This window comes from Rhamphochromis sp. 'chilingali', assembly GCF_963969265.1.
Source record: "Rhamphochromis sp. 'chilingali' genome assembly, chromosome: 5".
NCBI lineage: Eukaryota > Metazoa > Chordata > Actinopteri > Cichliformes > Cichlidae > Rhamphochromis > Rhamphochromis sp. 'chilingali'.
Genome location: NC_137932.1, coordinates 5,351,076 through 5,378,202, shown reverse-complemented (window position 1 = coordinate 5,378,202; position 27,127 = coordinate 5,351,076). Strand labels below are relative to the sequence as shown.

Genomic DNA, 27,127 nt, shown 5'->3' with positions numbered 1-27,127 from the left:
GGAACAACGCAGACGACCCGACAAAGACTGAATGAGAAGGCACAGACTAAATACACACAGGAGGCTAATGAGAGAAGTGGGAACACATGGCGGAACAGCTGACACACATGAACATAACGACGTCACAGTGGAAGAGCAAAACTAAACACGATGAACACAGGAACACAAGACCTCTTCAAAATAAAACAGGAAACATAAGACGCAGACATGACAACCTGAACTTGACAATGTAAGACACAGACATGAAACACATGAAGGGCAAGGGAGACTTAACAGGGGTGGAAGACACAAGGGGACTCTAATGACAAAGAACTATAACAACAAAAAAAGGAACTTAGAAAACCTGAAGGGCTTAAACATAAACCATAAACTAAAACTCAAAATGCTGGGTCAAAAGACCCAGGATCGTGACAGGTAATGCTAGCGCAGGGGTGGCCAACCAGTCAGAGACCAAGAGCCACTTTTTTTTTACTGTGTTACCGCAAAGAGCCACATCATACGCATGGGCACACATGAACATCACCCATCCTTCCCCCCCCCCCCCCCTCTCTCTCTCTCTCTCTCTCTCTCTCTCACACTCACACACACACACACAAAATACACACATCTCTGCTCAGCCAGATTCATTGTAAATGTCACACACCAACATGATAATGACAGAAATGGACTCCTACAGTACTAAAACCACAGGCCAGTCATTTTCAACAATGAACATTGTGTCCACTGTCTCACACACACAAACTCTCAGTTCAACCAAGTCCACAAACAAAAATATAATAATCTACAATAGCATTTACTTTTACAATGCATGTTGTTTAGTGGGACTTCTGGCATTCCTTGCCTTGAACAATCCTCTTTAAATCTGGCTTGTATTCCGTTGTTGTCACTCGAAGCAATTCTTTCACATGTGTGTCAGTCAGAACAGATCGATGCTTTGATTTGACATGTTTTAGGGTAGAAAACACAGACTCGCAGACGTATGTTGACCCAAACATTGACAGTATCTTAAGCGCAGCCCGTTTGACATTGGGGTATTTTTCCATTGGCACACTTTTCCAGAACTAAATGGTCCCTTCCCTTAAAGCAGGTTTCAATTGGTCCTCTTCACAAAGATCGATCATCTCCAACTCAGCCGCAGCTTCATCTGTGACTAGCGGGACTTACAAACAGCCGGTCTCTGCATTAAATGGGTCGACGAGGAACGTAATCTGTGGCCTTTTCAATTGTAGATCATGGAACCGGGTCACGAAGCTTTCGTGCAAGTTTTCAATCACCGTTGCATATCTGGCTCTTTGCTTACTCAGGGCAGCGCTGGCGACTTGCCCGCTGGCTTTTAGCAGAGTGGGAAAATGCGTTAAATCTCCCTTTTGAATATGTGTCTTGAACAGCTTCAGTTTGTTGACAAACGCAAACACACTTAGCACCATGTCAGGCAGCATTTTTAACTTACCCTGCAGGGTCAGGTTCAGTCTGTCCAAGTGACACAGCATGTCGACCAAAAGGCCAGATCCATAATCCACTTGAGGTCCGAGAGCTCGGGATAGTCCTTGTCCTTCTTTTCCATAAACAGTTTCATGGCATCCAAAAGCTCAAAGAAGCGAGAGAGTACCTGGCCTTTTGAGAGCCACCTCACAGTGCAGTGCAGCGGCAGGTCACCTGGAAGCCCTTGGTCCAGCTCAGTGATGAGATTCTTGAATTGCCTGTGGTTAAGCGCATGTGTGCGGATATAGTTGACGATTTCCATCACAGGCTTCATGACGTGATCTAAATTCAATGATTTAGACACGAGTTGCTCCATGTGGATGATGCAGTGGAAATTCCAAAAGTCAGGAATAGTTTGGTCAGCTTTGCACAGCCCCACAAGCCCGTTCACAGATCCCATCATGGCTGGTGCTCCATCCGTGGCTATTGCAGTTAATTTCGTTATGGGCAGATTTGCTTTTTCAAATGCAGCCATCATGGTTTCTTTCACATCTATGCCACGGGTTCTGTCTTTTAATGGCACAATATCCAGGAGTTCTTCTTTGATCACACAATCGTTGGACACAGACCGTGCAAATATTGCCAACTGAGGCTTGTCTTGTATATCACAACTCTCATCCAATGCGACACTAAAATACTCACATGCTTAAAGGTCAGAGTGCAACTGTGATTCAATAGCCGTGTTAATGTCCGATATTCTGTGTTCAACAGTGTGGTGGGACAGTTGGACGTCTGATACCATGCGTTTTAATTTGTCGTTTTCAGGAGACAAGATTTCAACAACATCACTGAGGCATTTTTTAACGAACTCCCCTTCATTGTATGGCTTTTTAGCCCGTGCAATGTTCCAAGCCAGCTGATAGGATGCGAGCGTTATGGTCTCTGACCGCTTCGTAAATTTTTGGAAAAACTGTATCTGCCTTTCTGCCTGACTTTTCAAAGTGGCCAACTCGTGCTTGCAAAGTTCAGTCCCTTTTGTAAATTCCTGGTCGATGTTAGCATGGAGCTGAAGTGGCGCTGAAGATTTGAAGCTTTGAAATGCGCTAATGACGTCTGACATATAAGGCAGAATGGCTTACCATTGCGTTCAACAAAAAAATATAAACTCTCCCACTCTGTTAAAAACGTCCTGTGTTCATCTTCATATTTTCTTTTTGCTGTGCATTTTTTTCCTGCCATTTTAAGGGCGAACTTGCTCCTACTGGGAAACTTTGCGGTATTTTCATCTCACACACATGTGCATTTGATGAAAACACCGTATTGAACTCAAGCGAAGCGAACACGCACATTTTAAAACAACAACATTAAAAAAAAAAAACCCCACAAACGCAAACTTTGATATGAACGTAAGAGCCGCATGAAACCAGGCAAAGAGCCGCGTGCGGCTCGAGAGCCGCGGGTTGGCCATCCCTGTGCTAGCGGGAAGAGAGTGCGGAGCCATTAATTAAAATACACTGATTCAAGAAGTGGTTATCACAAATTTAACAAGAGCAGCTGGAGGAGGGTCACTGCTGTTTGCTTGGTCATTACCAGAAAAACATTATTTTCCAAGCTGCTCTTCACCTGAGTGGCACAGGAGGCAGAGGAGCATCTGATCTTGCTGTAGCTCATTACAGAAATAACTGTTTTCTGAGTACCACTTTCTGCATGCTCGTCGTACTGATGGCTCGCTATCAAAGTGGATACCCAGCAGATGATGGGCACTTGTACTCGATATGAACTTGGCATAAGAAATGTCAAAAAAAAAGTCATATGCTGAAAATGTATTTGAGGACTAATTCTTAATAAAGGCAATGTTCGAATTTGTAAAGAAAAGCCATTTCACTATAAGAGCGGCAGCGATGCGGCACAGCGCCTGAGGAAATTGACTTTCATACTTTTAAATCGATTGCCGTTACTAAGCTTGAGGATTAAGGATGGTGTTTGATCAGACTTTTATCTGTGACATAACAGAAGATACCAGTGCCCTGAATGAGAAAATGCAGGAATCTGAGGCAGGTGAATAAAAACATGCATTAATTAGCTTAAGCCTGAAAAACAAAACAAGCATTGGTGCAATGATCATACTTTACGTTTCTCTGTTCGCACATAAGTGGAAGACATATGAACAGGAGTTTAGCAGAGTGGCTCAGAAGTGCAGTTTGTCATAATTTTCTCTTTCCATCTCAGAGATTATGCCACAGCTCCATCATCAGGTCGCCGCTATGCTGAGTCTGTTTGGAAGCTTTTATTTATGCAGCCATATGCTCCCTAGGCTGAAAATCAAATCATCAACAAATCATCTCTGATGGTCCCCCTGACAGATATACCCCGTCTCCGTATTGTGAAAGTGCCCATACAGTTGAAGACTTAAGAACTGAAAGGCTTGCATCAAAGAGGAGATGTCAGGTGTCCCATAGGAGCGAATAAGTCAGAGCACACTCACTGCAGGCAGTCACTGCAATAAATATGACACACTCGCTGATGTGTCTCACATCTGGATGCACAGTACGTTGCATATGAGATCAACATGTGTTGTTTAAATATATAGACCTCTGTCATCTGTCTAAGCCTATGGAGCATTGTCTGCACTCATAAAAAGTTAAACAGGAAGAATATGCATTATTCTGCTTGAATATCTAGTAGCAAACACATACGCAGCCACTGATTTGTTATGCAGCGGTTTGCAGACAAATAAGTATTTTATTTGTGCCATCACGCCAGATATAAAAGTTTAATGCATTATATAACTCTGACTTGGATATTTTATATAGTTGTTACTGTTCTTAAAGTTGTATTGACTTAGCAACAGAAAAAATATTCATTATGGAGTTACTGTACTGTGCAAAAGTCTTGAACCACCACTCATTTCTTTAATATTTTGCTTCCAAGGAGCAAGATTTTCTTTTCTTTTTTTTTCTTTGTTTTTCTGTTGAGTCCTTGTACCTGACCATGTTTAAAAGAATATATATGTATATTTCTAAAACCATATAGCACTGACCTGTGAATCAAGAGACGTGCCACTGTTGTGTCCACATATAACCAACAACGTAGCAAAGAACCAAGTTTATTTTTTATCTTTCTGTAATTTGTTTCTATTTCATTAGTGGAATCTATGAAACATGCCATAAATAGTTTGACAGGCATAAAATAGTATTTTTGCTCCAACAAGGTGATTCCCAAAGAGCTTTTACCTGAAAACTTGCCATGTCTCTGCATAGTATAGAGTGAGTACATAGATACATTTTGAGGAAACTGTACAAGTGATGGAAAAAAGAAGAAGTGGCAGGCCTGAAGAGGACTATCTACAGAACATGAACACTATTTGCAAGTCATGTCCTTAAGAAATAGGAAAGAATCCGGCAATGACCTGACACAGTGCTTTTGCATCCCATCAGAGATGGTTTCAGTTGATGGGTAGCTATCAAGAAGCTATTATTCAGGAAGGGAAAGAGGAAGAAAAAGCTGAAGAATGACAAATTTGAACATTTTATATTGTTATGGGAATATTGATGGAATTCATGGAATTCTGAACACAAAGTCACTCACAGCAGACCACTATCAGTCAGGGATTGGCCTCCCCAGAATATTAACATTACTGAGGTTGTGCACAATCATCTTGATAGAGAACAGAACAAAAGAAAGAAACATCCAAAGAAGAACTTTGAATCTCCTTCAACAAGCCTGGAGAACTATTCCTCTAGACTCCTTAAAGAAGTTTCAGGAAAGCTGCCTTAGAGAGTTCAGGTGTTAAAGAATAAAGGCGGTCCAAACAAACATTGGCTTTCATGTCCTGCTTGTTACAAGTGAACTCTGTTTTTCTCTTAAAAGCTGCATTCCCATTTGTTTTTGCATCTTTCAGTAAATTGCTGCATCTGTTTTCCTAAAAAAAATATATAAAGACATTTGGGTGCCTTGAGACTTTTGCACTGTACTGCGTCCTTGTATGAAAGACTTAAGTCTTAAAGGCTCGTAAAACCCGCTTATATCACTTTGACTTCCATTTAGATGTTTAGACCACAGCAGTAAGATAGGAGGGGTGGGTGAAGAATTGACAAGAATTCAGGTACATAAAATTAATGAGTCATCACACATCAAACAGCAAACAGACATAAATGAAAGATAGAAAGGGAGTGCAACAGTCAAAATGACACAATTAATGAACATGTGATAAAGCAAATAAAAGGTCTCTGACAAAAGAAAATAAATTGGGCACATTCTTATCTGACTAATGAACAGTCCCTCGTGTCAGTACAGCTCTGGGATGAATCACGACAGACAGTGGAAATAACACTTTTCACAAAGACTGTATTTTGATCAGATAACTTGAATGATAGCTGAGCTTGGACACAGAGCGATATCATCAAAGCAGAGTCAATTAGAAAGGAAGACAAACTGAGGTGACAGAATCATGCCTCAGTTTGTCACAATCATGTGACGCAAAACAATCCAAAGTCAAGCAAAACATCACTGGTGTCAAATTTAATTTGGACCAAACACTAGAAATAGAATAAATGCTCTAAAAGCCAAAAACAATGCTCTTTTGATTTTTTTTTTTATCTGACAGGAAAATAAACTGTGAGGAACAGTTAGTTAAAAAGAGAGGCGATGTTGTCTAACTTGACATAACTAATTGGCAGGAGGTGGGTTCAGGAGGCTATCACATATCTCAGGATCGCTCTCTTGAGTCTGATGAGCTGTCACTAACTCAATTTCAATTTTGGGATTAGCATGCACCAAATAATTGTGGTCGTCATAGCTGTGCAATGGTAGATATATGTCTAGATTCAATGATTTAACATATCATTTGTACCAAAAATAGATTCTGCTGTAAGGCTTAAGCGCAAGCATCAGCACAATGTACTTTATTTTAAACAACATGATACTTAAGGGCTGGTCTCATCAGTCGCTCCGACCGTATCAGCATGATATAGATAATTATAATCTGTTTGACGACTGCTTTTCTTTAAACCAAACTGTGAGTCATTTTTTTTCAGAACCTTTTCTCCTTTGCGTACTCGTGCTTTTGCGGCATCTTTGTGGCGCTTCCCTCGAAGTGATTCTTCCTGTAAGTGAGTGTCACGCGGCATGAAAGAAAACTCACAGCATCGCGCCGTATTAAGGGGGCTGGTGGGTGGGCCATGATGGGGTTGTGCTAAATTTCCATTTTTACTGGGAAACTTCTATCACCATGGATACTGTTAGGTCTTTGAATTTAGAAGCAAATCAGATTTTTTCTATTTTTCCCCCCCATCACAGAATTTTCTGTAGATTTTTTCTAAATCTTAAAAAAAAAAGGTTACAAAACGACAAAAAAGAGAGTTATGAGGAATAAATGAAGTAATGCTCGGAAAGCTGCAAGAGATTAATCTGACACACGTTGCTTCTGTTTATGGAATGTAGATTCAGCAGAAGCATTCACTAGATTTCCCAAAATTGTGATGTTTGAAAGTACCCTGCAGCTACACATTATATACTAAATCCCTTATTTCACATAAGCATATAACCCAAACATTGTAAAGAACAATGACCACTATGCTTAATCCAGCTTTCAGTCCTAGTGTACAGATAAAGGATTTCTGAGTTTGATCTTCTGGTGAATCTTATGAGGTTGTGACCATTAACAAAGACCCAAACATACACATCAGGGATGTCAAACTCATATTACATCGTGGGCCACATACAGCCCACTTCATACACGACAGAGAAATACTGCTGTAGTAAATGCTGCTTTTTATTCTTCTTCTCTAACACATAAATAATTTTCCTATGATCTACAAAATATATGCTTCCTTCTATTACTTGCATTTTTGTTCCATGCAATAGTGGTTGAGGTCGGTTAGCAATAGTTAATGATTAGTACCTTTAATTCAACGTTACTAGTTACAAAATTTGATCTCTTTAAAAGGGTATTTACTCTGTCATCTACTAATTTTACCAAAAATGAGGACCTGTTGTTGTACATGTCATTGGTGTAGAAGACCTTTATCTTATTGTACATATACTTTTGAATCTACTGACTTGATCTCATTCCCTATTGATGTGATATCAGGTTGGATATTGGTAGCATGTCCTGCACTATGGAACCAGTCACAGCCTTTTGGATTTTTTTACTTGTAGCTTTAGCTGAACTAAAAAAGTAGCCAGTGCTGTTTTGGAGTGTCATTCTCCTCTTCAGTGGGCCACTCTGGAGCTCTGCTTAGCAGCAGGTGCTTCTTCAGATTTTAAGTAGACACTTACTATCACCCACACGCAATTTGCATTTTACTGTGATCTGCTCTCCCTTTTCACCCACAAATTCAAAACAGTCTGAATACTTCCACGCCATAAAGGCAGTCCTTGCTTCTATCTCCCTCACTGAGCTACACGATGGTACAACTGCTGGATTAAAAGAACAGACCTTCTGTCTGCCTGCCTGTGTGTACAGTATGCGTGTGTACATGTCAATGCTCTGCCAATCTCTAATGAATGTGTCGTGTGTAAGTAAGAGGCATTGAAGGCTAAACGTTTGGAAATGTAAGCACTTTGGAGGAGAGAGTACCCATGAGTGGCTAGCTATTGCTTTACTTCACGTGTACGTGAAATACAAAATTATTTGGTTCTGCTCCTCTGAGTTTATTTTGCTCAATTTACAGGGTCACCCTGTGGCCTCCTCTTTGCCTATCTCAGCTTGTTCACTCTTGTCTCCAGTCCTTGAGAAGCCCTAGCAAACTGCTGTTGCCAAAGGGGGCTGTGTATGTGAAAACACACATGTCTCCCTAGCAGATGGTAGTTTCGGTGGCCATACTGTCCCACCAGCCAGACTGCCTTCCAGGGCTTGGCCATCTCCACAGCCGGCCCAGCGAGCTACTGGCATCACATCACCCTGCTGACAGGATCCTTTTTATGGATTAGGGATCCGCAACACGTCTTCAAATGCAGGTCAATACCCTGCTTTTCTCTGCCACTTGAGTCTATTCTATAACCGACAAAGACACCAGTTGTGATATATCAGTTGTGACAATGCAAAGACACTCTCACTGCACTCAGTTGTTTCTTTCTTTTTGGGGTGGAGGGAGGGTGGCAAATATGAGGAGGCAGCTTTCAAATGGAGCATCGGTGAATTATGACAGAACTGTCTGTAGATGGTGTTGAAATGGACAGTTGGTCTGGCGCTGTGTTTTTATGTCTTCCAACACAGACACAGTCATCCCTCTGTGCATGTGTTTCCCATCTATTCCCAAAGCAAATATGTTTTCCTTCTGTGTTGTGTGAGAGAAACGCGTATTGCTTTCACTTTGACAAGATTCAAAATCAGATATTCATCCTCGATGTCCCAGCAAATCTAGGCATCGACACCTTTTTAAGCTGCTTACAGGCTTTTATGCCAAAGGTATTCATTATTCAGAACTGCTAACGCTGGTGCAACTAATTGCATGCATCTACAGTACACGGGTACACATATTTGAGCATAAATGTGTGCAAAGTCGAGCAACCGCCATCCTTACTTTTGTAACTCTGATTGGAAGCTTGCTGCTGTCATACACAGAGAAGCAAAAATACAGTCCTTCGCTGGGGGCTCCCTGCTGTTTATGTTTAGACTGTTTAGTGGTGGGAAAACAAAAATGACGTGCCTTGTGAAAACCTCTCTTTGCTTTGGAATAAATTCTGGTCAAAAGCTGAATATATTTCCATTCGTGAATGCCAGATTGAATGGCTGGATGGTCAGGACTGGCACAGGCGGTCCCAGCTCTTGCGCTGTGGCCGTAGAGAGGTTCTATGCGTCTTTGTATTTGTATGTGTGTGAGTATGCCTTTATATGTGCGCATACCTGTTTAAACATAAATTAAAGCCAGAGGTCAGCGTGAAGGTTGGGTGCAGCATTTAGGGATGGGGATGTGTGCGGCTGTGATTTTTGTAAAGATGCTGATGCATGGGGAATGTGTTGGTGCTAATGTGAAAACACAGAGTGATAAGAGGGAAATGAAAAGGTGTTTAGTTGGCGGAGCAAATATGTGTGTGCATACGTGTGAACGCCTCGCGTTTTGAACCGTCCTGTTGGCCGTTATCCTCCCCCCCGCACTTAACCTTGAGATGAGCTGATGAAGTGAGTGGCAGTTTCTAGAGACATCCATCTGGCTCAGAGAGATGAGCTCAGCTTCACATGCTGATATTCTCCACAAGAGTGAATGGAGAGCGCAGTACGACGCCTGCTGAGAGATGGACAGACAGGGCTGACTGAAAAATGAGATGGGCTGATGGGTAGACAGGAGGATAATGATTCAGAGTGAGAAGAGAGTGAGACAAGTCTTTCTTCTCCAGCAGACAAAGCCAACGCGATGCACTGGAGAGACAGTGAAGGAAAAAACATGTTCAAACATTTTTTTTTCCGCAGTGTGGCTCCGTGTATGTATTTCCATGATTAATAACTTTATTTATTTTATATTATACGCATACATATGTGTTCCTTATAGCAAAGATGCCAGTGCTGTGTGCATTGCGGATAAGAAGGTCCCCTGTGGTGCCGTTGTAATCCCGCCGTGTGTCACGAGGTCTCTGTAGAAGAAGACCTCAACCACGGCTTTTCTCTTTGTGTGATTATCTGCGCTTTTATGTACAGGCCACCTATTATTCCCACAGGCCATTAAAGCTATGGAGAATCAAAAGGGCTCGCTACAGGCAAAAACCCTTCAGTTTACAGCTAAAAAGGGAACACGGGGCACACTGTAATATGATCGGTAATGATTCAAAAGAATACAGCATACAACCTCTCAAGAAAATCAGATGCAGGAAACATGCAATGCAAATATAAGTACAAACAGAGGAACCTTTTATCTCTTGATATTACCATGAAGAAAGTTGCTGAAGATTGTTTATGTTTTACTCAGCATTTTGCCATAGTCAAGGTTCAATGACAGGAAGCTCTGATGATGATAAAAAGCAACGGGCTTCCAAGTTCATCTATAATGCATGCAGAACTTGTTTGTGCATATGTTGACTTGCGCAATGCCAGCATTGCTTTCAATAATAAAGCTGGATTTCTTATGCTGGTGTTTGATATTTGTGCGTAAATCTAGTGTATAAGCAGATACGCGAAGCTAGGGCTTCATTACAGTTTAAGACATTTTAAAGGTAACAATGAACTGCTCTTTCAAATACTTATACTGTATATTTATAATATTCTTTACAGTTTATTTCCATATGTTCTTGTCCTCTCCCTACAGAGTTGAAAAAACACTTCCCTGACATCATAACTTAACTATGGGAGCTTGATAAAAGTAGTAAACCAGTCTGACTCTCACTTATTAGCTATAGATTGTGGTCCATATCAGCAAGTAAGGTTTTCTAAGTGACAATCAGGATCACAATGCAGGATCAAGTAAATAAAGAACCAGTCACACAGCTTGGAGACCACTGGCAACCGCTGGTCATGAGGGAAAAATTTAATTCCCCAAACGGCTGGCAAGTGGTTACTGGAAGTTGATGGCATTTGCAGGGAAATCAAGTGCTAAAGCCCCAGACACCCCCCCCACACACACCCGTGGCAAGTTGATAGGGAAAAATGTATATTACTCCACCTGTTGGCAAAAACCTCTTTGTGGTTGTTTTTCTAGCAGTCACTCACTCTCACAAGCTACTCGCTCCGCGGTACGGAAAGTGCAACATAAACTGGAAACTGAGGCTGGATATTGTTTCAAATAGGGCATGATAAGTTGTGCACTTACCAGAGAACTGGGACTCTGATGTTACCTGCGTTCTTTACACACTGTTGCTCAACAGACATCGCTTTGCCTGTGACTGCTGGTCCCTTGCGGATGTTCCAGGCTCCTGTTGCCTAGGTAAACCTCATATATTTCAATCAGTACTATTCTTCACTCTCATTGATGGTCGCTTCAGTCACTCACCTGGAAGCTGAGAAAAGTTTCTTTGGTTCCACCCACTTCCCTTCACTGGCAGTTATTTCGCCCAATTCACTTGAACTTACACAATATCTTTCACTTTCCATGGTGTCTAGTTCCCGCATCACTTGCAACGTGTATGCAGTTTTTCTAACCTGTCAGGTCTCTTACTGCATACCACTACATTTTCTTTCATTATATCGCAATTTATCCCACATAAATATCCAAATAATACCACAGTATGTGTCAAACCTTTTTTCTTGTAAGCGCACTATTTGGGTCTTTTCACACAGCTGTACCTTTCAGTGTGAACTCACTTATACTCAAAATAGCAGTGGTCAGTATAAAAGTGCACCGTTTGAGACACATTGTGTGTTATGTGTCTAATTTGTCCATTCATTCTCAGCTAAATACCTGCTTCACGCGATCCACCATCTTTCTGCAAAACAGCCTGAACCATGTAGTTGCATCGTAAAACCTAATCTTGACAGATAAAAGTGATTTGATCAGATATGACTGTATGATACTCCTGACAGTAAAAGCTGGTCAGTGGGCACTGAGTTTAAAAAAGTTTTCTCAAAGTTTACAGAGGTAGGGCTATAGCTTTGAAATGCACACGTTTTTTTTACAATTTGTCTTTTTACAGGTGCATACATATTTATATATGTATTTATGCACAGACTCCAACTGTATATACACACACAATAGCACTCTTGTAAGATATTAATGATGTTGTGAAAATAGTGTAGCAGTAGTCGGGGGCACAGTTTGCCACCAGAGCAAATGGGAAAGTTCTGTTTCCGAGCAAAGCCCTCATAAAACATTCATGTGACTTTTGCCATGAACTGGTTATCCGGACTGGGGAGGGAAGAGTGACAACGCACCGTCACCCGATAAAGTCTCCCATCTCTGTACTTCTCACCTCACACACTCATCACGGTTCCTTTTAAAATACTTCCAGTTTTAGATTCTCTCCCATGCATAAAGGAGCAGGAGCCATTTTAGTCACTGCAGCTGTCCAGCAAAATTTACTACAACCTTGGAGAAGTAATGCCCACTTATCTCTCTCGTACACAAATGTAGTTGATTTAAAGGAATGCCTACTTGCTATTCAATATTAATGGTCAGATAAAAAGGCAGGAAAGGATTTTTGAATGTGGAGGAGACTTGGAAGGAGTCATTTCTGAAATATGCATGAGTGCACATATGCACTGCTGGCTGTTTTGATGTGCACTGCTTCTCTATGCAAAAATAAGGGAGGGGTACGTCAACATTAGTAAAAGTAGTGTCATAACTGGCTCAATAAAGGCAACAAGTAGGGAGTTGATGCAAGAGATTTACTTAAAGAAACTTAACATTCATTAAGTCTTTAATAAAGCTTTACCAACACAAGCAACAGGGGACTGAGTCAGCAAGATAAGCAGTTTTAGCTGATGATCTTGGGCCACTCTGTATAAAATCATTGTCCTGCCTCTATCGTGAAAGAATAAAAGTGGTCATAGCAAATATTAACTTTCAACCTTGTTACAATTGTACAAACTCTGTTTTTGCCTTATGTAGGATATTCCAATGTATTTTTCCACATTTCAGTACATGTCTGCACCTATTTCCAATTTTCCCTGTAAAACATATAGCAAAATTAGCTGTGGTTCAAAGCCATGGTTCAAGATGTAAAATTGAAACTATATTTTTATTTTACGGATGGATAGGTGCATAATTTGTGCTTATACTTAGTGTTATGCTTTCATCTGTCTACATCAGTGAACTCCACTGATATGCAGCTCGTACCAGCATGAAGATCTATTTTATGACTTAAAAGCTTGCCTAATTACTGCGGCATTGTTTTTAACACAGTCATTAATGTGTTCATTCTCATACAGTTACACTCTGCTCAGTGCTGTGAGTGCTTTTCTAAGCTGACGTTTTTCATGCTGCATCTAGAACACCTTTAACCGCTTAGTTTTCTTTTTGTTTAATGTATCACTGGAGAAAATAAATGCATTCATGGACAGGCCAGTGAATCATCAGCTAAATTTAACAGATATGAAGTGGATGCAAGTAACTAAAATGTTTTTTTTTTGTTTAGTTTTTTTTGGTCCACAGCTCCACATTGCATCAGACACCGCAACAGAGGGCCTTCTCATCCGTGAACGCATGATTCATGTGGTCAGTTGAGTGTATCTGCATTAGAATTATAGTGCATTTTAATATAAAAAGGTCCAGTGATAGAGGAGACACAGCAGACCAATAATGTTGTTTTTTTTCTTCCATAGAGTATTAATGGGATCTTATATAAATATTGCAGGTACTTTTAGAGCTAATGTATCTGGAGTAGTGACCTTTAATGAGCAAATGTATATTTAATGTTATATTTACTCACTGACATGTGTAGTTTAGAAGACGGTGGGGGTCAACCCCCTGACAGACGTCTTCATGAAACCCAGCCTCACAGTGAAGTAGAGTCCGACCTGCGACTGTTAAATACCTCATTTTGTTGCAGTGAAGAAAGGAGAAGAATACATCTGAGCTGTGGGAATGTGAAAAAGACGTTTGCATGTAATCCAAATCTTTATCCACTGTCATCTATGACAACACTGCCACTCACATGGTTATGTGGAAATGTGTGTTTGCAAATTGTGTGTGTGGATAGGATAATACTTAAGACGTGGTAGCCAACTCTGTTCAGGATGTTGCTGGGACACCAAAAGGCTTTTCACACTGTCGGAATGTAAACGCGTCTCTATCTCTGGATGTCTCTGACATGTCTGATGTGTTCCCTTACACATACACTCACAAACTGGGTTTAACTGTGAACTCTATATTTTCTCAATAACCTTATTCTTTGTGTTGGGTTTAAGGAATGCACAAAGGAGTTGTTCAATGTGTTGCCGAGCTGAGTCTAAACAGGAAATGAATCTAGGTTCCTGATAATGCTTTGTATCCATAAAGGTCACAGATATAAGGATGCACACCGTATAATGTCAATTGTCACAGTTTCCATGCCAGCGCTATGGAATTATACTTCACGATTGATAGGCAGTGCCTTGGAGAATAAGGATGTATGGGATACAAGAGTGAATGCAAATGCACATTGGTGTTTGGAGAGCGCTGACATGATTGTAATATTTGTATCTGACATGCATCAGAAATAGGATTCTGTGCCTGCCGACACTGATTTCAAACGTGAGGAGGAAGATCATGTCAAGGAGGCGTGTGTCACTCGTCTCTCCTTCAGTTTGCAGCTTGGCAGGCGTCACAATGTTTTGCACATTGAATTTCCTGTGTTTAAATCTGACACGCAGGTTTTGTTTTCGTTTTCCCTTTACCAAACTGAATATGATAATGTCACTTGGGAATTGCTAGATGAAAAGATTTCCATGGTGCCGTCAGCTTTTTTGCTGAGGAGATGAATTGAACAGTAGACGCAGGGTTTGAAACCAATACAGCATGCATTATAATGAAATCATCTTCTTTTTTCTCTTCAGAGAAGCTATGCTTTGAAAATGGAGTTTGCAAACCAAATTGGATTAGAAATGGTGGATATTTTGTTAGGTATCTCTCCAATTTGACAGTGTGTGTTTGCTTGTAGTGTGCGTGAACCTGCTTCAGTACCGTAGGATTCTTCCATGTGTAGCTATCAATATTAATGCCGGTTCAAAGCGTTGGGCTTTCAAACAGACACAGGTTTCTGCTTTATCTTTTAAGTTCTCTGTTTGACCCTGCTGCACCATCAAAAGATCAAATTTCAGATGTTGTTTACGTAAACCAGTTGCAGATGTCCTGTCATCATCTACTCTTACACCTTGGGTTGAAGATGCTTTTACAATTTCACAACCCTGCTCCAGAAATGACACGTCTTGGGGAGCAAATATCATATTTTGCTCAGTTAGTTGCTCAGATCAGGTATTTCAGGCAGCTGTGACTTGATGCAGGCTTTCACTGCCTTTTTGAACAATTTGTGTTTGACTGAACAGGTACGCGCACACACACACACACACACACACACACTTAGCTTTATAGCGCATTCACTTGAGATGCATAACAGTGATTTACAGCTCAAGTGTGGACGTTGAGCAAAGTAAAAGTGCAGGGAAAATTTTTTTTAAAATCTATAAAATCCTGTCATTGGGATTAGATCTCAAAAAACACATCAATATAACAACCAAAGCCAAATCCCACTGTGAATATCTCAGGGTTTGTTCCATCACCATGCTGCAGAATCAACACGTGAAGTGTATAAATATAAATATAAATGTGATTCTTATCAAATTATTTCTTTTTTCAATTGCAGCTTTGAAAAAGGGACGATTCTGGATCACTCCAGATCCCTACCACAACGATGACCACATCCAGATTGGACGGGAAGTAAAGATATCCTGTCAGGTACGGTAACAGAAAACACCGGGAGACTAAGCACACATGGTTATGCGTATAATACTGAGCTAATGTTAGTGAGTGTAATAAAAATAAAGCCTTTTAATGTCACAGGTGGAGGCAACACCTCCAGAGGAGCTGACATTTAGCTGGCTGAAGAATGGCCGTGCCCTGCGGAGCTCAGAGCGTATGGTCATCACCCAGACAGATCCTGACATCTCACCTGGAACCACCAACCTGGACATCATAGACCTGAAATTCACTGATTTCGGCACGTACACCTGTGTGGCTGCTCTGAAGGGAGGAGGCATCCCGGAGATCAGCATCGATGTCAACATCTCATCCACAACTGGTGAGCCTCACACCCCTTTGTGGCATCGACACACCTACACACCTCCCCCCAACAGATCTGACACAAACACGTTGATTTCTCACAGCTACGTTAGTCAAACTCCGTTGGCTTCAATTTTTTAACTGTCTCATCAGTCCCATCAGTTTTGTAGATCATTTTAATATATTTATTTCATGATGGTCAAAAAATAAAGCGCTGTAATGTCACAGCGTTACATAATCCTCCATTGCATTGTTAAACCATATATGCTCACAAGCATGTTACATTTCGTGGGTCAAAACTGGCATGAAAATGAGTATTCAGTATCTGACGAGCATGGACAGCTGATGGATACTTATCTAGCGATTATTAATATCTGCAATAATATGTTAATTCAGCATGGAAAATGTTTGGAATCAGAGCAAGTGTTGTTGGGGCTCAAGTTGGATAGAAATGGTGGCAGTCCAATGAAAGTGGATCAGCAGGCAGTATTACGGCGCTTAGAGAGGAAACGTCAGCTTTACCTATGAGGTTTTTTTGTTACATAGGTGGTTTACCTCTTACCAGCATACAACACCAGCTTATCCTGGACACTTAACCTTCCCCAGAGCTAGTTTGTTTGAGATAAGAGATGAACTCATACAAATTCACTTTCTGCTATCAGGTCCGTTCTCAGGAAAGTAGTGTCCCAAATCCTGGACTTCAGTAATAAGAGTGTCTATAGTTTTCAGAGAGTTTTACTAACTTATTTTAATAACAAGTCTTACTGGTCAAAAATGCTTCAAATGCGTAGCTATTTTCAGACAGTGCTTTTGAGGCAACTTTTGTTATGAGTAAATAAACTTCAATACAATACTGCTATATAGAGTTTTTCTTTGGCTGCAATATTTTTCTAATATTTTTGTTTCATCATCTTCTTAAAATATGACACAGTGTGATTGCTGCCAGTAAGCTTGACCTTTCATGTGACCACTCCCAGCGTAGCTAGATTGGGAAATCTTAAGTTGTCTCAATGAGTTGATTACCATCTCTGTACGAACACAGAGCTTACTTGCTGATTTTAGGGTAAGTGAAGTGAAATTAAATATTCTGGATATGTTGGACTTGTGTGATATAGTTGCCAAGTTACAAGAAAAAAAAAGGATTTCTTTTGAAGGGTGCTTTCACCCGAATTCATGTGTTCCCATATATTTTTACTGCTGTCTGGTGAGGTTATTACATATCCGCCACAATGTGATGCCCTGTCACGGTGGAGATGAATAGAGCATTGCTTATGGTGTTGACAACATGGTGCAATCATCATATTTTTCCTGTCTCAGAGAATGGTTGACAATAAATGCGTATTTGCAGCGAGGTTTGGGGATTTGTTGTATCAAGTTCACAAGTTTCAAGTCATGTGGCGCTTGCATGTTCTCCCCGTGTTATTTCTGGGTATTTCAGCCTCTTCCCACAAATCAAAGACATGCATGAGAGGTCGATTTTCAACTCTTAATTGGTCATAGATGTGAATTATCTCTTTGTTAACCCTAAAATAGACTGGTGCAATGGCTTTACTTCAGCTAAAGCTAAAGGGAAAAATCCATAAGGGTGTGAGCGGTTATGTAGCAAACTATCAATGTCGAGTCACTATGGAATACCCTGGCAGCTTTGAGTCTTCAGTGCCCACGTGACCCTGAACTTGATAGGCTTAAGAAAAATGGATGGATGCTCTCAAAGATGAATAATTTCAAAGAAACTCTTTATCTGCAGATTCTGTGTGTGTGTGTGTGTGTGTGTGTGTGTGTGTGTGTGTGTGTGTGTTGTGTTTAAGAATGTTTGAATGTCTTATATCTACAGGCTGTTTCTACATCTACACGCTTGCTCCCAGACTGTGTAATAGTCATAAATATGTCTCTTTGACTTCTGTTCCTGCACACATTATTACAGTAGCAACAGCTCTCTATCGCAATAAGTGTTCAATTGAACTTTGTGAATCAAAACTGCCTCCATTGCTCCAGCTAATCAGACACTAAGTGTCCGTTACCCTTCCATCTGTCTGGCTGCTTTCAGGACTGTTCCAATTAACATGCACTCACCAGCCACTTCATCAGTTTCACCTTGCTAGTGCTGGATTAGCCCCCTTTTTGTCTTCAGAACTGTCGTAATTCCTCACAGCATAAATTCAAAAAGTTGGTGGAAGCATTCCCCAGAAATGTGGGTTCATATTAATGGAGCAGCATCACATCTGAGGTTTGTGATGTGATGCTTCATCCTCCTGGAATCAGCCATCAGAAGATCCATCAGAATATGGGTAAAACATTGGGATAAATATTGTCAACAGCCATATTCAGCTAGGCTGTGGCTTTTAAATGATGCCCAGAGAGTACTAAGTAGCCCAGAGTGTGCCAGAAAAATATCCCCCACACCATTACACCACCAGCAGCTGGAATTGTTGATGCTGGCTTCATGTTTTCATGCTTTGTTGTTACTATCAGAATGTCAAAGCGGAAATCGACACTCATCAAACAAGGGAACATTTTTCCAATCTTCTATTGTCCAATTTTGTTAGCCCGTGCGAATTGTAGCCTCAGTTTCCCGTTCCTTTTTTTTGGATCATTCTCTTTAAACCCCAGAGATGGCTTTGTGAGAAAATCCTAGTAGATCAGCAATTTCTTTAATACTCAAACAGCCCGTTTATCACCAACACCCATACTATGTTCAAAGTCGCTTCAGTGACCTTTATTCCCCATTCTGATGCTCAGTTCAAACTTCAGCAGGTCGTCTTGACCACGTCTGCATGCCTGAATGCATTGAGTTGCTGCCATGTGACTGGGTGATTATGCATCCGTGGTAATGTGCACTTGAACAGGTTCAAGTGGCTGGCACTAATAGCCTATTAATAACAACATACCAGTCCACCTTGTCTACCGAGCTGATACAGTTTAGTATGGGTCGTATTGAGTCTGACTCAAAGAAAACCAGTCATGTACTGTGTCCTTCTGATTCTTTGACATTCTATTGTTTGTCAGTTGTTTCAAAAGAAAGTAAAAACTATGTGTAAGCTTTGATAACAGTATTCAGTCTTGAGCACAATAGTCAAAAAAGAAACTGACTCTATTTTCTATCCACTGTTTTAGATTTTAACATCAATCAAAATCCAAAAAGAAAAAAAAAGCTACTGTTTCACGGACAACAGAACAGAGACCGATTTATTAAAAGATTGCTACGAAGCACATTTAGTAAAGCTAACAATACCTTTTGTGCTTTCTTATCCCCTGGAGGTTTTGCAGTAATAGCCGAACGCAGTGGTTAGAGAGAAAAAGCAATTATACATTCATGCATGTGATATCACAGGAATGCTCGTCTTTATCTGTGCTATCTGTGTTGTATATGTGAGGTCAGTGAATGAGCTGCAAAGGTGTGTTGATCAGCAATTAACTCCACTGGGAGAAATCACCCCTTATATCCACACCCCGCAGACACCAAGAGGGAGTTTCCTGGTTGTCCTCGGCTCATCCCAAACTTCCAGATTCCGTTCGAGGGGTGGGGATGTAGAGGGTGGGTGGAGGGGAATCCCATGAGTTGGTGTTGCTGCTGGCATTGTAGATATCTCTTTTTTCTTGCTTTGAATTTCCTGGCATGTGTTCTGTGCTGATAAGTGACTGTTGGGTTGTGCGATGTTTTGATGATCGGGTTGCCAGCAAGCTTTACGTCCCCTTTTTACACACATATGCCTACACGGTGATAGCCACATTTACACCCTCGCGCAGCCTTACCCATTTTCACTGTACTATTTTTCTATCACACACACCTGGCTGCCACTCTCAGCGTGAACATGAAAGCAATGTGTCGACCTTGTGTGCATAATTATTGTTAGATAATCCTTTGATAATCCCTGTGCTATAAAACAGTGGGATCAATCGCATCTGCCAAGATTGTTTCCTCATTATCTTTTAAGTAGCACATTCTCTTCTTTCCGAGTGCCTGGGCGATGCCAGTGCATTAACACAGATCCTTTAATGTGCAAAAAAACTAAATAAATAAATAAGTAGAACACCGCCGTCTGACTGAGGAAATAACCACGGAAATGACTGGCTCTTTTGTGATCATATGAAATGAAAGCTTTCCTTAAGGCTTAGATTTGATTGCTTCTTAATCTTTCATTGTTCCGGTCGAATGTGTGGGTATGAAATAGTATGAAAGAGTTGCGTTGTAGTAGCTGTTCCTGTCACAGGAAATAACATACTGAATTTTGTTTCTGCCGGTTAAAATTCCTGCTGCTTTACCTGGATGTGACTGGGCTGTTTGCTAAAGGATGCCGTGTTTCTTTCAGCGAGATTGATGCCACAAATCAGAGAAATGTCTCAGCTGAGCGCCATTGTATAGCTGCCGTGTACTAAAGCGCCTTGTGCCTCTGCCTCGCCTTGCGCCTGCAGCCTGTTGTGGGGTGAATAAGCCCTTTTTCTGTGCCTCTGCCTGTTTTCCTGAAGGGAGAAAGCCTGAGCTGCAATTAGAAGTCTTAATAAAAGTGTTTAGAGGAGATTACCACAGGTTTGCCAAGGTTTCGTACAGGGGAAGTGATTGGAAAGCATTTGAGCTTTAAAGTATCTCTTCTCTGAACAATGTCACACTTGCTGGCTGTTCCAACACTGTCTCTAGTTCCAGATTCGAAACCAGCGCTTAGCCAGAGACCACTCCACAGGATGCATTGATTAAAGTGAAAACTATTATTTTTCCATTCTTTCAACCTTCGACGAGCACAAATTTCTCGATTTTCTCCCTTTTTGCAAAACGGCAGTAATAAGCAGTTTACCGTCTTCACACACTCGTTAAATAAGCAGCTTCTTTCCTCGCCGGAGCTGCCGGAGATTGCGGTGCTAATGCTTATTTATGAGTGTCTGAAAACGAGGACACAGACTTCCCCTTTGGATACTGTCAAGATTAAGAACCACGGGACAAGGGAACAGCTGAAAAGAGTTACGAGCATTAGTGTAAAACATGCCATAAACTTCTAACAGGAACAAGCAAATGAATCCTTTCATTAACTTGTGTGTAAAATGTGTGTTTATGTCTTGCTGGATTATGTTAGATGACGTGATTACTGTCATTCTGAAATGTTATTTGGACTCAGACCGGAAATACCTGTGGGACATTTAAGAGATAAAATTTTAATAGCGTGCCGAGTAATTACAGATTTATTTCTGACATTTAAAGCTAATTTTGATTCCTTCCTTGACTCCCATTTGATACTTTTTTTTATTCAACAAATCACCGTCATGATTGATCACAAACAAAGTATCATGACTGAAAGTCACCCCTTTTGCGCGGGTGATAAATCCGCCTTTGATGAGTCCCTCAATTAGCAACCTGCTCACACCTGAAATCCTGGCACCACCCAGTGTCTCTGTCAATCTTAAGAATTACTGCAGTTAATTAATTAAGCAAATCAATTTCAAGTGCTCAGTTGATTAAGAAATGAGTTGGTTTAATAAACACAGTGTTCAAGCCTTTTTCTACAACAAAATTTGAGTCATCAGACGCGCAGGGGGGGCCCGCCGCTCTCTGTGTGTACTCCTTTTATGCACAATGTCGTCTTTTTGACTCTGATTTGTCATGATCTGCCATCATCTAAAGGGCTGTGCCACATGTGATTCTAATAGGGACAACATGACTGCTGGCTGTTGACCACTCTGATGTGCTTGTTTTAGCAGCAAATTCACTGACCCTTATAAAGAGAAACCTGGTCTGCATCCTGACTCAACTACAGGGTGAAAAAGTTCAAACTGCTCTTTCACAAATATTTGTCAGACTGCATGGCGTGATTTTACACATCTGTGGCAATGGAACTGAAAACCCATGAATTCAAAACTTAACAGGTATTGTCCAATACATGTTTTCACGTAGTGTACCACCTCGGTAACGATGGCAATATTACTACTTTTTCTACAATATCAGCCATATGAGCAGAGTTATCAGCTGTAATTTGCTGTCTCTTTAACTACTGTAAACGGTTTTTAGGTGGTTGAAAACACTCAAGGTTACTGGCCAATAATCTGTGTAGAAAAGTGGCAAAATGTTTAGTCTTGTGCTAGGCTTTTGGTAGCAGGTTTAAGTGTAGTTGCTGGAGCATTAAGCTCCCTATTTAACAAAGAACCTGAGAGAGCTGCTAACATTGGTTTGACCTCTCACTTCATCCTGTAACAGCTCATTGGCAGTTGAGAAATACTACACAGTGAATGTTCTTGTCAATAACAGGACTTTCTAACTCCATAAGCTTAATGCATGAAATGAATTATGCGTGTGATTGCTTAGCTACTACTGGTAATCTAGTGAGCCATACGAGCTAGCACTTGCACTTTGGTTTGAAAAGCTTTATGGCACACATAATTCAACCTTCGTATCACTTATAACCAGAAAGGTTGTTTACACAAGAGTAAAAATAAATAAATAACCATCCCCAGCACTGATAGGCCACAGTAAGCCACCCAGTCGCTTTCTTTTTTTTCCTTCCACCAAATCAGGTTGGCTTTGCTTAAAAGAACAGATGATACTGTGCTCTGGCCATCAGATTGTAATGCAGCATACTACAAAATAAAGCATACAGATAGTGATGAGTTGTCATAAACTTAACTGATAGTGCCTTCATTTCACAGGTCTCTGCTTTGCTTGACTCCACATGTGTCTGTTTGGAGCAAAGCACAGCAAAAGAGGTACACACTGTGAAACACAGGTCAGAGGAGAGCAACAAAACAGGCTATTAACATATATTTAAATTATTTTTAAAAATTATTTGAACAATTCAGCGTGAAAAGTCACTTTATAATTATGTTATAAACACTGTGAGGGGTAGTAGCTTCAAAGGGAGGGTTCATATGACCACCTACAGCAGAGCTTTCAAGGATTCAAGGAGCTTTATTTGTCATTCGCATCACATGTTAACATGAGGTGGAACGAAATTGAACAGTACATTCATTTTCTGCTGAGTTGACCATTTATTTACATCCCTAAATCCTTAGAGAGCAGTTAGTTATTTGGTTGTATTTTTTCATTAAAGATCTAAATTGCATATATCATTTTAATGCAGATCCCAGCTCCATCACCTTCAGTATGCTGAGGCAATGTCACGTGACAGATAGAAATCTTTCCAACTGAGCAAATGGCCTGAATAACAAGTTTGTCTTTGGTCTTGTAGAGCATTCACATCTAAAATCGAAAATTCATTAATTCAAGGTTTGAAAATGAAATTATAAACTGCACACAGGAACCAATCCCCAAAACTGGATGAACGACCCAATAGACTAACAGTGAGCGATGAACTGCGATGAAGGGGCTTACCAGCTGTCCCACAGCTGGGACACTGTCCTGAGAAATCCACCATATGACAACAATAGATGCCACTTCTACAATGGCGCTGGGCGCAATATGTCAGCACAGCACCTGTGATGTTCCTGTGGTAGATTACCGGTGCCCAAAGTGTCAGCGCAAATAAAAACTTCAGTTTGTTAATAAACACGCTTATGTGGATGTTTGGAGACGTTGGATAGCAGGGGTGTATCCATAGCTCAGATTGTTTTCAGAGTACAACATATTTGAATAAGATGAGATAACTTGCTGCATTTGTGCTCAGTGTACCTGCCTATAGCCTCCACCGCAACACCTGCAGTCATGCTTTATGGAGGTGACCATCTGGGAAATCACCTCCCCGTGCAGCTGGGAAAATCTGAGAAACATGAATAAGAAACACTCTCCCTCCCTCATTAACTACTGTGAAGGCCCCTTGAGCAATTTACATAAACTGTGGGCCATCCATGGGAGTTGTTCCCTGCTTAGCAGTAGAAAAGTGGTTGCATGCATTTGTTTTTAGACTGGACATTTCTTTTATTCTGTTTTGTTGGTTAAACAAAAAAAAAGAAGGCACTGGTATAAAATCTGCTGTGCTACAGTCTGATCCATGTGAAGAGTTTTTGAGATTGATTGTAGGTTATGAAATCTCAGGGGAATGACACAGAGCTCAAAACACACACACACAAACGCGCACACATTGTTATGTCAGTCTTGTCACTGCTGTGTCACAGCAGTCTGTGGGTGCACTCTTCCAAATTTAACACATCTGTGTATATTTATTGCACTTCAGCGACTCAGGGTGTAGATACAGCCTCCCCCAAAACAGACACACAGAAACACACAGATTCAAAAACATGTCCACAGTGCACCTATGGGACTCTTCACTCTGTCCCCAGAGCATCAGGACTCTGAGGAACAGAGTCCTGTCACATTGTGACCAACTCATTGGCCTCAAGCTGTCTGAGCACACAGTCTCATGCATGCATGCATACACACACACACACACACACACACACACACACACACTGCAGGACCTGGTTTAGTCGAGAGCACTATGTTGCCATGGTGATGAGGAGTGATGTCATAGCACTTACCCGAAAAAAGGGGGCAGTGGGAATGTTTATTCTCTAAAACATCACTCTGGATCCTGTCGCTGTAAGAAAATTCAAAGTGCCAGTTATTTCTACCTTTTTGCAGTTAGCTCATGTTGTTCTGCGTCTGCTGCAGTGCTGATGGATCATAATTAAAAGCTACATTTGAAGGATTGTTTCAGCGCAGTGCTGAGGCCAGACTAGAAGGTCCTATCTTGATTTAACCCATAAACCTACAGATACATACGCACAGTGTTTTTGCTCAGTAGCAAAGAGAAGAAGCATCGCATCTCATTGAGGAACTGAGGCAGGATCACAGCATGGTGTCACCCGTGGGCGAGGAGAGAAGCAGTGAGCGATACGTGCACATGTGCACGTGCAGAGACATTAACCGCGCGGACGCACGCGCGCTGCAAAGACGTACGCACACAGCGGGCATGCCTTGCAGGCATCACTGGCATTTGGATGGCTCTGGCACAATGAGAGCACAGTGAAAACCAGTAGCAGGCTCCCTTCCACACTGAGCATCGCAGTGGTCAGACTCAAACACTGAGGCAGGGTGTTCACTTGGAAAAAAGAGAGCAAGAGGAAGAGTAATGTACAGAGTAAGCAAGAGAGAAGGATGTGCGAGTTTCTGAGTGCGTGTATGCCTGTCTGTTTTTTTTTTTTCATTGTGGTGTGAGGAGAGACAATGGCAGCTGATAGCCAGTATTTGTGTTGCCAAACCCAACAGGTAGACAAACTGTAATTGCCTGCCTAATCTAGGCAGTGGAGAGGCCAGGTGTAATGATGGCAACTCGGTGAATAAACCTCTCCTCCACACTCTAATGGATGCTTGCTGCTCCTCTCCTGTCCTTTCAAACTCACTACTTCATTGTTTTAACCCAAGGAAATGCTCTGAATAGCAAAGTGGATTTAAACCTTTGCTGTTAAAATTGAGACATTGTGTGAATAAAAAAAATCAGCAAATGTGCAAGGATGAAATGAGGGTCCGCCACCACTGGCTCTGTGGAGGGCCTTTTTTTTTTCTGTAGTGCCAAACACAATGCCAGTATTTTATCTATGAATGACCAGACTTCATTATTTCATGCAAATCACACCATCATGTTTTTTTTGGTATTCACTGGCTCATGATCTGGTTTATGTGCGGAGTTAGGTAATAGCTTTTCATTTCTTGTATTACAGTAATCAAAACCTGTTATCCAGATACTGTAGTAATAGATGTTATTGGAATGACAGAAAATGAAAGTACTGTGATGTTATCATAGAGAATTATCATCCAACTCTACAGAATGTTAGTATTTTTTAGTATTTTTCAGCTCATTGTTTTGATTCTGTAGCCCATTTATTTCTCCGTGCCTCATGGAAGTGGGCACGCATTTGCTAGCATGTTTATCACATTACTCCAAACATTGACTAGACTAGATTAGACTAAATATTGTTTAGTTCCAGTTTTTAAATCAATTAATAATTGCAGCTTTGTTCTCATTCTTAAAAGAAAAAAAATCCACGAATAAGATTGTCTGACAGCATGCCCTGTTTACAGCATTTATTCAATTCTTGGTCATAATTGCCGAGCTATCAACAATGAGCTAATTTTAGAGTGCCACAGAGTCTTTAAAAGGCACAACCTAATACTTGAGGATCGTGAGATTGCCTTGTTTCTGACAGTGTGATAATTTATCCAAGACTCTGGGGGGAGGACAAAAGGAATCTGACCTGGACCTGGAGCTGGAGCAGTGAAACGTCTGCAGGATTCTCACCTCTTACCCACACAAAAAATGGGGTTCAAAGAAATATAGCTGGACTCTGTTTCGTTTTCGTGAGATTGCTGGTGATTTCATCACTGTGAAACTCCAATGTGGCTTGACTCCATTCCAGCTGCAGCATTGTTTGGGCAGAATGACAGTGATTCGAAAATCATCAGGGAAGCACGACACGGTTTCATCATTGCTGAGAAGATTTTCACTCCTCAAATTGCTGGCTGTAAACTATTTTTCGGAACAGTGCTACAAAACAGAGCTGGAGTCTGTTGATGATTTGGACTCGCATATGAACACACTTATACACATACACAGCACTCTAGGAGCCGGCGCAATTTGCCAGGTTTACTAATTAAACAAATTTACTTGGCCAGCATGCTTGGTGAGGAACCAGACTATTTGATCCAACCTGCTAGATTTCCTGCCTTCCACACTTAGAAAAGACAGATGCACACATAAACACACTCAAGGATATCTGCAAATCTTCTTCTTCCTCTTTTTTATTATTAATTGTTTGCACTCACCCAGACTCTAAAATACCTGTTGTAAAAAAGGCAGGTATCTATTTATTGGGTCATATTTTTGTTACATGGCCAGGCTCAGTGCTGCATCACCTTTGGGAGGGTTCTCTTGTAAATGCTCTAAATTATGGGGTGCTAGATTGAGACTGAGTGGTTGCACGACTAGGATAGGAGGAGGGTAGGGAAGTAAAAAGCTGTGACGATTGATTGCGATGATGCAACTATGAATGTTAAAGTGATTTTAGCTGTGGAAAACGTCTCAGAAAAATAGTTTTGTGATGGGAAAGTGAGGAGATGATGAAAATGTGACAGTGAAAGTAACAATGCTGTTTGGCTGTTGATTGTAATGCCAGTGCTGCTACTGCTGAGAGTGTATTAGAAGTGT

The 27,127-nt window shown here is 41.0% G+C and overlaps 1 protein-coding gene across 2 annotated transcripts in view; it reads left to right on the top strand.

The window, feature by feature from the left end:
- The window catches only part of LOC308397668 (MAM domain-containing glycosylphosphatidylinositol anchor protein 2), a 198,237-nt gene that overhangs the window by 112,938 nt on the left and 58,172 nt on the right, over positions 1-27,127 (top strand). For both annotated transcript variants that reach the window (XM_080883706.1, XM_080883705.1), the window contains exons 7-8: positions 15,631-15,722; positions 15,828-16,065. In XM_080883706.1, the coding sequence (XP_080739832.1) occupies positions 15,631-15,722; positions 15,828-16,065 (330 nt within the window). The remainder of the gene's footprint in view (positions 1-15,630; positions 15,723-15,827; positions 16,066-27,127) is intronic.